Source organism: Falco cherrug, chromosome Z (genome assembly GCF_023634085.1).
Source record: "Falco cherrug isolate bFalChe1 chromosome Z, bFalChe1.pri, whole genome shotgun sequence".
Lineage (NCBI taxonomy): Eukaryota > Metazoa > Chordata > Aves > Falconiformes > Falconidae > Falco > Falco cherrug.
In genome coordinates, this window is record NC_073720.1 from 125923 (window position 1) to 139054 (window position 13132).

Sequence of the window (13132 nt, forward strand, 5' to 3'; positions counted from 1 at the left end):
GGAGGGTGCTGACAGAGATGATCAAGAAAAAAAATATAAACAAACAGGAGAGAAGGAGTGGGTTCAGACGCAGTACCACTTAAGAAAAACAACACAGCATATCAAGGAGTGCCATAAGCTGCTTTAGCACGTGACAGTCAGCATCTTCCATGCAAGCAAAAGGCTAACTGAAAGCAGCATGGATCTAAGATAGAATAGAAAATATGACACTTCACAATTAAGTAACAGCCAAAAGCTTCAGTCATTAGTTGTGCAGTTTATTTAGACAGACAAAAGCTTGTTCGGTTTTATAACTGTGTACAGAAATGAAAACATCTGAAATATATTACGTTTTTTCCCTCCCGTATATTTAACTTTGTACTATTCTCTCGGAAAAATTATTTTTTTTTTTTTTTTTAGGATTCACGTTTCAGCAGTACATATGCTCCCATTACTGCCAGAAGAGCGTACTGCAAAAGAAAATAAAGACTGATTATAATTTCCCTTTACAGCAGCTCTCAAATTACAAATTGTTCAAAGTATGCTCTCTCCAACATTACACCTTCTAGATGAGTACACAATTAGAGTTGTGTTCCTATACAATTACAGGAATATTTTAACTTGATCATATTAATCATAAATAGGCATCACAAACTGTATACTTATGAAATTCCTATAAATTAAATGTTTTCCAATTATTACAAATGCTAAGTTCTACTGGATAACAGACCAGCTAAAATAAGCAAGAAAACACAAATCACTTTATGTTAGCTAACAAACCACAGAAACAAATTTATTAACATGTATTTTCATTTGCAAGACGCTTACTATCTTTACTTGCTATTTTATAGTTTTAAAGTCAAGCATTTAAAATGTCTGTATACATACCTTAAATTTTGGATAGTCATTCATTATTATAGTTACCATACCAACATAAGGCAAAAATCTAAAATTGACAAAACAGATTAATGTAAAGTTAACCCTCAAATATTACATGGAAATGTTTCAATGTTACTCAATCTTAAATATTTTAACGTAAACCATTCATTTATGCCTGTCACTAAAGTATATCTGAATGGGATTATTCTTTTCTTCCTCAGATAAAAATCTAAGCAACTTACTTGAGAAAATCTTAACAGATTTCATTTCAAGTGGGGAAGGGGACAAAGTCAAAAGTCAAACCCTGCATAAAGTTCCTGTGAAATGTGGAAATAATTTTCTAGTAATTTCTAGTTACTTCTGTATTTACTGGTGAATGATATGTTAAATGTGCCATTTTTTAAGAAAAATAATTCCACTCTCCACATTACAGCTGACTACAGAAAGCAACTTTTCCAGGTGACGTTCTTTTAATTACCACTCTATTTAAGAAATTTAAAAAATACCACACCAGACCTAGCCTGTACCAACAGCAAACTGATTTAAGTTATACATTTTCTGTTTAATTACAAAGAACACAGATATTCTGCATCACTTACCCTCTTGCTCTTCCAACAACATCTTTCTTCTCTAACCAATTCTGTCCTTCTTTGTACAAGCCTCTATCATCAACTTCATTGTTATCACCTTTAGTCAGAAATTTGATGTTCCCATTTTCTCTAGAAGGCAATGAGGTGATAAACTAAATACCACTTAATTTAAAAACTTCAATTAACATCTACAAAGCACAATGAAGATGAAAAGTGCTACAAGATTAGATAACAATGTTTGCTTCCAGTCCTGCTTATCCTGCTTAATTAACAGACACCATTAAATCATTAACGTTACAGATTTTACTGACAGAGTCAATAGATTTTAACAATGAGTGTTTTTTAAAACACTCCTAGATTGTAATTTGATGCAAGCAATTACACAATGGACAAGAAAGGGACATTGTCCATCCAAAGCAGGCACTAAACATCCTCAACAAAAGCAGTATGTGCTTATCTGGGGAAAAAACCCCCACCACTCTACCCTCTGCATTTTCAACAGAATAGAAATTTAACTCTGAAATACTGAATACTGCTCTACTTATCCTCTTTTTGTTTCGTCACATGCCCCCGAATTGTGGAATAAGACCCTGTGAAGTCACCACACATTAGAAAATGAATTTAACTGAATTTAAATCACGAATTTCAGATGAGGTAGATTACCCTAAAAAAAAATAATCTTCCCTTAGGACAGAAAGCAGTATAATACTACATGCTTTAGGCAATTTTCCTCTAAGTTCTATATACTTCTTTAACTTTTAGTAATGATATTTACACCCAAATCAAGCTTTGTCCTTCTTTTTATAGAAATAAATATTGAAGACCCTCTAAAGTAGCTGCAAATCTGCATCAAATTCAGTATTTTGTCACTAACACTGCAATACAGTTTTAGCTTACCCATTAATTGTTAAACAACATAGTGAGTTCCAGGCAAAACTTCCCTTATGTTTGGTTTTTATTATTGTGGCAAATAAAAAAACCACACATAACCAGTCTTTAAATAATATAATGCGGACAAAACTTTATGTGGGGTTTTTAGGGGACTGCATGGAGAAACCCAGGTGAGAGAAACACTGCTGTAGACAGCAGTCTCCCCACCACAGAAGAATGCTTGCAGAGCTTGGGGAGCTAGGCTGCTCCCTTGGAGCCAGAGCTGATGTCCTGACCTTTTCCGATCATTGAGGAGGCTCAGTCCTTTTGGTAGGAACAGAGCTTTAAAACCCTGAACATGCCCAAATCATAACCTTTCCCTACTGTTTCAAACGAACAAGATGTCTTACACTGTGTTTTGAACATCCATTAGAAAACCTGCTGTGTTCTGCTCCCTTTCAAGCATTAGGCATTATGTGCAGCTGATGAATGCAAGAGGTTCAACACTCCCATTTAAATAAAGTCATTAAGTTTACAGCCTTCAGAATGATTTTGCTCAAGAAGCTGCTAATTGGAAGTAATGATACCAAGAAACAAGGAGTTGTTATGAAGACAAATTAGGTATTAGAGGGGAAAAAAAAAAAAAAAAAAAGAGGTAATTCTTAGATATGCATATTTGTTTCAAAAAAACCACTGAAGAACAGGTATTACTGAAAAAAAAACCCCTTCAGTTCACGGCCAGGACTTCTGAGGAGAAAGTATGTCAATGCTTGCCACCTCCAGGTTAGCTTTTCACTGTTGCCTCTCTTGTTTGAGAAGGAACTGTTTATCATATCAGTCATATGCAATAACAGTAAACCCAAGTAATCTACCTGTTGCTTTTCAGCATGAATTTTTGTTGGTATTGTGACTACTAGACACAAAAAGAGTAAGAATCTCTTCTCTCATTGCGAGTCAAATCTTGTTTCTGGAAAAATTCAATTAACAAAGATCACATACTTGTCAGACTTCATCTACAGCTCTGATTCTGAATCTTCACCTTCTTTCAGAGATCTGCTTGTAGAAGTAGTTATTTCTCATAACCAAAATCCCAATTCTGGAACAGTCAGTACAGAAGTGGACTCTACTCCCATACATACTGCTAGTACTTTGCAAAAATAACATGTACAGTTTGCATTATTGGACTCCTCTTTGGCATAGGTCTACCTACTTCGAACCTGAACTACTTCTGTGAGACCCTGACTCCTGTCCCTCACTGAACTGGGGACAAAAGTGGATCACATCCTAGAGATGATTTTATCTCACAGCATATCCTCACTAGCCTTTTTCATAAAATACTACCAAATTAAAATGTAATTGAAATACATGGTGAAGGAAACTATATTTAGAAACAAGGAAAACACCAAGCTGCATTACTTTTCGTGTACTTTGATTACTCTGTGAACTATTGGAATGTCTCTGCCTTCAACTTTAAAAACAACTATTTCACCAGCTCTGATTGGGTCATCATGGAAATTTGTTAAGAACAACAGGTCTCCCCTGTGAAATGCTGGTTCCATGCTGCCACTACAAACAGAAAGAAAAGAGTGTTTATTAACATTATGGTAAATGAAAGAAGAGCCATGAAAACAAAGAACATTTCATTCTTGCAGATAAACTCACAGTTTTAACGGAAATCTGTAGCTTCACGAATTCAGTAACACTACACAGGCGTTTAACACAACGCAAACCTCAGTAAGGCCCAGGCTGAACCAACCTGTAGAAGACCTCCTTACTGCCTCAGTGAAAGAAAGAGATAAGCTGCATAGGAAAGTAACAGTATTGTAGCTATGAAGAAGGAACAAAATGAGCCACTCTGGTTAACTATCTATTAGTGAAAAGCCAAAAAATGTTTTCCAGTACAACACAAAGTATGTGGAAAGTTTAATCAACATGAGCAAGAGTTATGCTTACATCAGTGATTACCATTAATGATGAGAAAATTCATGCCTTCTTTCAAAGCCAGACATAGTATCTTTACTATTAGTATCATAACTAATAACATGAACAGGCAATTCCTATTAAAATACTGTTATTTACTGCATTCTTTGCTGACACACGTTCAATTTCTGTAAGGCTGAATCTTCCATGAACATGCGTTTAACTCCATGTCAAGCTCACAAAAGTTTTACTGTAATATAATTTTAAAATAAATATACACATGGTAAAAAAACCCAAATAAATTAACAAATAGACCATAAAGTGTTCAATGGCTTCAAGAAGTGCAACACATTTATGCATTTTCTTCAGAAGACAACAGAAGCTTCATAGGATTACATGTATTTCTATTAAAACAGTATTAATTTTTTGGAATCCTAACACCTATCCAGGGATTACTATCCCTAGGTAGCAATATATATATATGTAGCCTTGACTAGTTTATCTACCAAATAAGTGAACGAGCCTAGGTTTTCAAAGGTTTCACATGCCTACCACTTCTGCAAACTTCAATGACAACTAGACTGCAATTACAAAAGCAGCCTTTGCTAAGTGTCCAAAAACAGAGTTAGAAGAAAAATAACTGTTTGAGTACTTCTTTAAGTAGGTGAGATTTCAAACTCTAAATCTATCCAAGAGGGAAGGGCAAGAGACAAAGAACAAACAATATTCAGACTTTGACAAAAAGGCCTTTACGTTGACTTACCTGAGCACCACAACAATAGGGCTTTCGCTTCCAGTAATGACGATCAGACCTTTCCATATCATAAGGGCAGAAGACACTATCATAGCAAAATTTAAGACTTGGTAATACAGCTATATGGAACAAGAAAAAAGAGTTTTTTAAAAGTTACTGTGTTGTATTTAGAAGCACAATATAGAATTTCAACCCATAAGCACCAGTGAATCACAATACAGGCACGTGGACTTTTATGCTAAAATCACATTCCAAAAGAAGCCTCATGGAACAGATTGCAGTATTGGCAATCCAACTGTACTGCAGCATAAAGATTTAAACCATTGTGCACCTCAATCTTGGCTTATTCTGCCTGTGCAATATTCCCATTCCCATTTGTTAGTGCTAGGAGCTGGTGAACTCACTAGCAAAGACTTATAAAATACAGGAAGCTAAAAGGCAAATGATCAAATCTATTTTGATCATACATCCCTGACTCCTACCCAAGCTCTTAAGTATTCAAAACACACGTAAGAAATACTGTAAAATCAGTAATTGCTGCCTTTGTAGTGTGAAGAGTTATTTTTGTTAAAAAGAAAAGGTGTGGGAGCAGAAGAGAGATGACAAGGGATCATTCCCTGCTATTGTCAGACAGAAATTTCTTACGTCATCAACTCAATAAAAGATTTTCCACCTGTCCCAAATTCTACCGCTTTGACAGGCATTACAGCAGTGGTTACACTTTCTCCACACTACTTCCCTTTTTTTTTTTTTCCTTTTTGGTAACACATGAAGATACCAGCAGGAAACGACCCTGTCTGTCCCCACTTACCATGCGGCTTGCTGATGTAAAATATGGAACCAGAAATTCCCAGACCATTGTCCTAGTTTGAAAACACACATGCTGGGATTTTCACATATGTGACCCCCTTAACTTAGCATTGGTCAAGCTTCAAAATCTGCTCTGAAATTGCTGGTTTTTAAAATGATTGAGAGATACTAAAGAAAAACAAACCACGTAGCTTTCACAGCCTAAAAGTCAGAAGGTGGATTTGTCACATTGATCCTTCCAGGGAGGTACCTGCTTAATCACACAGTAAAGATAAAACAAAGCCACCCATCTGGAACTCCGGCAGTTCAAACACACCCATGCGCTTCCACATGCCGTCTCTCCAAAATGAAGCCGAGTACTGACAGGAACGTGAAAATGCAATTTCTCAGCTGCAAGCCCAAGGCCTGGAAGCCCCCCCCCGGCCAGCCGCAGCCCCCCGGCCCCGGTGGCTGCCGCCAAACACCGGGACCCCGCCGCGGGGCGCAGGGCAGGTCCAGACGGGAGCCCGGCCGCGGCCCGGCCCCACGGGCCTCCCGTCGGCACTAGCGGAACGGCCGCGGACAGCCACCCCGCCGGGCCGCACGGCCCCGGCCCGCCCCAGCCTGCGCCGACCCCGACCCCTGGCACCGCCGAGCGGCCTCCACGGCCCGGCCCGGCCCTCGCCCCGGGCCCGGCGCAGCCCGGCCGGTACCTGCCGCTTGTTCATGCGCCGGAGGTCCCCGAAGAGGTCCATGGCGGGGCCCCGGCGGGGCCGCTCCCGGCCGGCGGCGGGACGCTAGCGGCGCCCTCCCGGGCCCTCCTCCGCAGGGGCGCGCTGACAGGCGCTGGCAGCCCGGAGCCCGGCGGGGCCGCTGGCCGCAGTTACGGGCGGCGCGGGCCAAGGCGGCGCGGGCGCGCGCTCGGCCCCCCGGAAGTCGTAGTCTCCCTCCGCCCCCGCCCCGACCGCGGCCGCGGCCGCCACCGGAACTACGCTTCCCGACACGCACCGCGGCGGCGGCCCCTGGCGCCGAGGCCCCCCGTCCCCGGCCTCCGGCCTCCGGCCCCGGGGTGCCTGGCGGTTCGCGGCCCGAGGGACCTCTCGGCGGACGGTGAGGCCTGGCGGGGGTGAGGCGGCGGAAGGAGCCGAACGCCTCTGTGGCGCAGCCGGGCGGCGGCAACGGCCCGCGGCGGCGGTAGCCTCCCGCACCTGCCGGCTGCCGGGGCGCTCCGCGCGGCTGCGCTGCGTGTGCACAGTCCATTGGCGGGCAGGCGGCGCGCGCTGAGGCGGTGGCCGAAGGGAGCGGACGGGGCGGTGCGGAGCGCCCGGCCGCGTAGGAGGCCCCGGGAACAGGGGACAGTGGCCCGCCTCGCTGGCCGCGAGAGGCGTCGCAGTCGTCAAAACTGTGTGACTCCACACTGAACTGGATTGTCAACGAATCCATGTAAAAGTATTTGCAGATTAAAAAGATGGGGATCGCGGAGAGGAGGCGTTGTTAAACTGCATGATCTCCCAAAGGCAGTTCCTTGCCACAGACAGACCGATGTCTGTGGGAGTTAACCGCTTCCCATGCAGAAGGGCTGACCAGGCAATTCTGGAAGGCTCTTCCAGTTCTGCATTTCAGTGATGGCCTAAGCCTGAAGCAGCAACCCACCACATCAGTGCGGGTCATTGCACAGAGCTTCGTGATTCCCTGGGAATTACGTAAACCAAACTAAGTGAGGTTTTCACCAAGTTCAGAATTAGCTCATGAAGACTGGGAATGACAGTGGAAGAAGAATGCAAGGAAGTGCTGCCAAGGTAAATGGAAGCAAATAGTTTGTCTGAAGGAGCATTGGAAAGTTGTTTACTCAGTTTGCCAGTAATTGCTCCAGACTTTCTGTTAGCAAATGCTTGGAAAAGAGTGACTAACAATGGCAGAACTGGCATTAGATCACAGAGGAATGTGTAATGGCATCGTGGACAGAAACAGCAAATGGACACTGGAAAAAAGCTCCAAGGATGCTAGCTAGGCATTACCTCGATAAGATCATCTCACCTGATTATTCTTTCAGTGACACCAGTATTCATTTACTTACTACACAGGAGTTCCTCTAAGTTTACATGATTTAAGGTTAGTTTTCTATGATATCCTTTAAATACTCAAAAGATAAAATGATACTGAAGTTGATGTTCTGTGTTAAACCATGTCCCCAGGGTGCCCATTATAGATTATATGAGGAAATCTGAAGAGGAGAGGCTGAGAGGGCTGAGGTTGTTCATCCTCAGGCTCCAGCGGGATCTTAGCAGTGTATACAGATACCTGATGGGACAGAGTAAACAAAGAGCCAAACTCTTCTTGCTGGTACCCAGTGACGAGGTGGGAGGCAATAGGCACAAACTGAAACACAGCAAATTCCATTTAAACATAAGGAAAACCTTTCTTACTGTAGGGGTGGTCAAACACTGGAACAGGTTCCTGAGGAGTTTGTGGAGTCTCCTTGGAGATACTCAAAAGCAGCCTGGACAAGGCACTGGTTGTGGGTCATGGGGACAGTGGTCAGCAAGAGCCCTTGGCAGCAGTGGATCATAGCAGCTGCACCCAACAGTCCTATGTCACCCAGGTGATTTTCGTCTGCCCAAACTTTGGCAGCATGCTGCAGCCAAAGCGCACTTGTCCTGATGGTTCTGTAGATAGCATTACCTGGCTGCCTCATCTGCTTAGCCTGAGTCAGCTGTCCTTTCAAACTAGGAACCTCAGCATTACCACACAACATGGATGATGCATGTCCCTGGAGCCACAACAAAATACATGATATGACTTGCCATTATCCTTCTTTGAGTAGATGTAATATTCAGAAGTAATTACTAAGTGGAGAAGGAAAATACACAAGAGCAAACTCAAAGGTGGCTAGAAGATTTCTGAATTTTCTTTGTGTAATTAAGATTTTAATTAAAAAGGTGGTGAACAAAGTTATCTATTCTTTAAGAGTGGGATCTGACCACTGAAATGTTTGATAGATTCTTGCCCAGCAAAAGGCTTTCTGCAATTGCCCTGGACTAGATTTTTTCATACAGTGTTACTTAGAATAAAAAAACCAAACAGAAGTTTTCTCTTTTGTGGATAAATCTGCTTACCATTTTCTTTAAAAAATGACAAAGATTAAAATGGTGATTGGGACAAAATGATCAGAAAGTACAGGCACTATAAGGGAGACTAACAAATCACAATCTCTTTGGGGTGACTTGTTAGCCACAAAATCTGGAGCCACATATTGTTTTTCATGTAGCTTCTATTGTTACCAAAATCTCGGAATGAAAAACTTATCAACACCAATATGATGTAGATAAGCAGACAGTTCTTTATTGACGGCCGGGTGCGTGAGTGAGTCCTCTTACGATCAATGCACACCAAGCTTCAAAATCATACACCTCATATAGAACTTATTCATACATATTCATTAAGTATTAATGCATAAACATAGTATTTCCCGAAAATCATTAACATACTCTCGCTTCATATGTTAATCAGCTTATCAGTCCTTCGCGCCTGCGCAAATTCTTCCAAAAATTGTGGGCAGGGGTCTTTGGGAGGAAGGCCGTAGGTCTTCCTCATGGTGTACTTTTCACCTTTTGCCTGGTATGTGATGGTCTTGCAAGTTTGCAGTGTTCTTATCGGTCTGAGCTAATTTATGTCCTTGTCGACCATCTGTTTCTTCTTGTTTCTTTTAGTCGCTCCCTCTAGATAACTTATAAACAGGCCCCTTGTTAGAGAAAGTTAGAGATACAGACTCCTTCTTTCATTAGTTATTTCATTAATTATTTCTTTCAAACTATGGTTACATGACCTAATTACTATACCTACATTCTTTGAGTAAATATATTTACACTTAACTTATTGTCCTTATTCCATACAATTTCTTTATATCACTTATTAAAGTTCACGATTTCTTGGCAGGTAACTACAAGTTGTTTCATTTGGTTGCTCTCAGTTCTTGGCTTTGGTACAGGGCTGTACAGAGGATTTCATAGCAACTTGTGTTGTGCAACTACTAGTTTCATTAAAATATATTTCTTATTCCTCTATATTTCTATTAAAATTATTTTATAAAATCAAATAAAGTTAATTAATTCTAACCATTAGCAAATCTGTAACACTATGACATATTGAGTCCTTTTGCAGAGTGTACGAAGGTGTCCATAGAAGACAGAAAAGGAATGATAAAGGTAATAGTTCAGTGGAGCTGTAGGAAAAGTCCAAGTACCTGTTAGTTACCTTCTGCCCATGACACATATGTGAGAGCTGTTACTGTAAGTAGTCATTCAGGTCTTTTATTTTTCATTTGCTCCTCTAAGAACAGCTAATTGTGGATTCTCTTAAAAGAACTCAGTGTCTCACAAGTTCTTCTGATTCAAAGGAGTCTCTTCATGAAGAATAAAGTGCCAGTTGCATCTGTATTGTTGTTAGATACATACTGTGATGATGATTGAGAATCCATGCCCGTTCATGAGCCTGTAAACCTTTTCAGTGCTAGCTAAATCCTGCTTTTCAATGGCTGACTGGTACCATTAATGCATTTCCCACATGTCTGGTAGTTATACAACTAGGAAATGATGACCACAAAGCTAATTAAAATATGTAACACATAAGCCACCCATTGTCTGATTGCATTTGGCTTCCATAAAACTGTGCATTTCAAGGCAAAGAGGCCAAACTCTCATTTACACCAGAAATAATAGTACCTGGAACAAATCTAAAAACCTCATTGAATATGCCACTAATTTATCCTAGGGTAGCAGAACTGAGTTTAGACCAGTAACTCATAAGCAATCATAAACAATTTGACAATTAAATCTGTTAAATTTACTTTGCCATTGAAATGAAACCTTTATGTTATTTCTTGTGGTTATAGATGTACGTTTCAGTTTGGTTATTAAAAGAATTAATCATATTAATGCAGAATATTATATTTGCCTTAATATAAAAAACCCTCACAACAAACCAGCTTTTGTTCCAAACTGTTGTGTGCCATACCCAAATTCCTATTGAAGTGGAATAGATTTAAACCTTACTTCATATTTAATTATATGTTTACATTCAGCAGTAAATACTTGACACTTTTCTGTTGTCCAGGTCTTCTAAGCAAATCTATAACCTTGTTTGCAAGGTTATTTTATACTGGTTGTAATGTTTGAAGCAGTTTGGGTTAACATATCTTCCAATAAACTGTTTCAGACTGGTTTTCCTGGTTCAACAGCTGAACAGTGCAGTACTGTGATACCTGATTGTGGCCTAGCTCAGCCACTGTAAACACTGCAATCCTCAAATATTGCTACTACAGTATGAAAAATGGACTGGACCGGTACAAGAAGGTACACCTGATAAGCCTTTGGGCTAGCTGATGCCTTGCTGTGCTCTCTTGTGGCTGCTGCAACCCAGAATAAATCATGAGGATTTTGAGGCTGTTGCAGGATTTTATTGATGGAAAGGAGCCAGGAAGACTGAGGATGCTAGTGCTGTTCTACATCTTCCTGCAAACACAGCTGTGTACAGTCTCACTGTAGTTAAGAAGTCAGAAAGCAAATGGCTGAAAATAAATGGATGCCGTCGCATCCTGGACTAGAATTGCAGTGCTGCAATACACAGAATGAAGGCAAGTGGCTGTGATAGGAGAATGGTCTCTGAGTATTATTTGTAGGTAGTGCTTTAATTCACAAAACAGGCAGAAAATTATTTTTGCCTGTTGTGAAGGAAGGAATACATTACTTTTGGAGCTGAAAGACAAGCCATCTGTCGGGGAGATGGCAGTATCTAAGAGAAACTAAATGACAAAGACTGGGCAGTGTTAGAACAGTTTCTTGCAGTCATTCCTGATGGAGAGGATTAAAGGTGGAAGTTCGGATGATGGAATCTAGTTTTGAACAAGCGGAGGGAGAAAGCAAAGGTAATGTATGGAGAATTTAGAAAAGCAAGAAAGCAACTTTGGGTGGAGACTTGGCAGGATTGAAGTTGCTTAGTTTTTTGTTCACAGAGATGTGACATCTTTCATCCAAGGCACAAATGCACAGTTAATTCTGAGACAGTAGTATCTTTGCCTGTCAGTTTGCTATTGATTAGAGTTCCAAAGTCCAGAAAACACTTTTACTAGTCCATTTTTCTTGGTGAGTCAAGGGAAACATATTAGGAATGTGCTTTTCTTTCTTTTCCACAGATGCTAGGAGTCACCCACACTTCTGTTGGTAGCTTTTGGTATTTTACCATCTGGATGATTTAGATTATTAAAGGGTACATGTATTTTGAAATCTTCCCATACTTGGGATGTTTGACTTCAATATTTGTACAGTAAATCTTTTGGAGCTCTGCAGCTAGAAAATTATGCTAATTTTTTAGTACACAGAAAAATGTAGCTCTTGACATTCTGGCTGATTTGCCAGACCTTTGCAAACATCCAGGTGTTAGTGCTACCTGTCTGTATAATATTTGAATTACAGCTCTTTGTTTTCAAAGAGATTGGTCACGAGCAAATAACTTAACACCTTGCACCTGAGCTGAAAAATGTAGGTTAACAGAGAAAGCTATAGAAGTCCATTTGCAGCCACTCAGAGTAAAGCACAGAAGACATGCAATAACTGACTTCCCCAGTGTGCACTTTTTTTTCCAAATACATTTGGAACTATTCTGCTTCCTGTTCCTGTTGATCAACAGGCTGTTAGAGCAGCCAGTAATGCACAGTGCTGTCCAGAAGCAACGGGATGCCACTTACACCAATACCACGCTCTCTTCTGGATTCTTCTAATACTTGGAGCACTAAGCTGCCCGTATAAGTAATTGCATCTGAGTGCAAGTAAGTGGAAAGCAGCCTCCTTTGCTCTGAAAGAAGCTTCTGCTGTGTCTGCCAAGAAATAGCATTGAAAGGGAAAAGATGTGTCAGAGAAGGGATGTATTTCAGAGGAAAGAGTGAAGTATGAATGTCAACAGGCAACTTGGGTAGTCACTAAACAGATCTCCTTTGAACCCATTGCTTTGGAAGCAACAGTGGCACATGTGCACACAGTAGGCAATACTTCTTGGCCGGCCTCGGTTTGATTTTCTTTTACTGTGTCCGTAAGCAGGATCATGATCCTAATACTTCCTCCCGTTACTTTTAGTTTGTTGCCAGAGGAGCTGGATGACCAGGTGTCCCTGTCTTCAGATCTTGTTCCTCCACATTTTCACCCTGTCTCTTCAGTTTCTCAGAAAAATAAATCTCTGAACATCATACCATTTTCTGAGCCACGAAGCTGAGGGAATGTAACCTTGACTCAGGTGCCTCCTTCTGCATGAAATCACCTTTCTGACAAAGACAGGAATGCTAACAGCTCTCCTGCAGCAG

General features: G+C 41.0%; 1 protein-coding gene across 7 annotated transcripts; it reads right to left on the minus strand.

Moving 5' to 3' along the window:
• Nucleotides 1-236: 236 nt before the first annotated feature.
• SEC11C (SEC11 homolog C, signal peptidase complex subunit) lies at nucleotides 237-8573 on the minus strand. 7 transcript variants are annotated; one of them, XM_055699016.1, is made up of 6 exons: nucleotides 6790-7239; nucleotides 5002-5111; nucleotides 3735-3884; nucleotides 1458-1577; nucleotides 868-925; nucleotides 237-449 (listed from the first exon to the last, which is right to left on the minus strand). In XM_055699016.1, the coding sequence occupies exons 1-6, from the start codon at nucleotides 7222-7224 to the stop codon at nucleotides 396-398; spliced, it is 927 nt and encodes a 308-aa protein (XP_055554991.1). In that variant the 5' UTR covers nucleotides 7225-7239; the 3' UTR covers nucleotides 237-395. The 7 variants fall into 7 exon arrangements, with proteins under 7 accessions (XP_055554991.1, XP_055554994.1, XP_055554996.1 ...); XM_055699019.1 differs by lacking the exon at nucleotides 6790-7239 and adding an exon at nucleotides 6495-6724; XM_055699021.1 differs by lacking the exon at nucleotides 6790-7239 and adding an exon at nucleotides 5987-6052.
• Between the last annotated feature and the right edge of the window lie 4559 nt (nucleotides 8574-13132).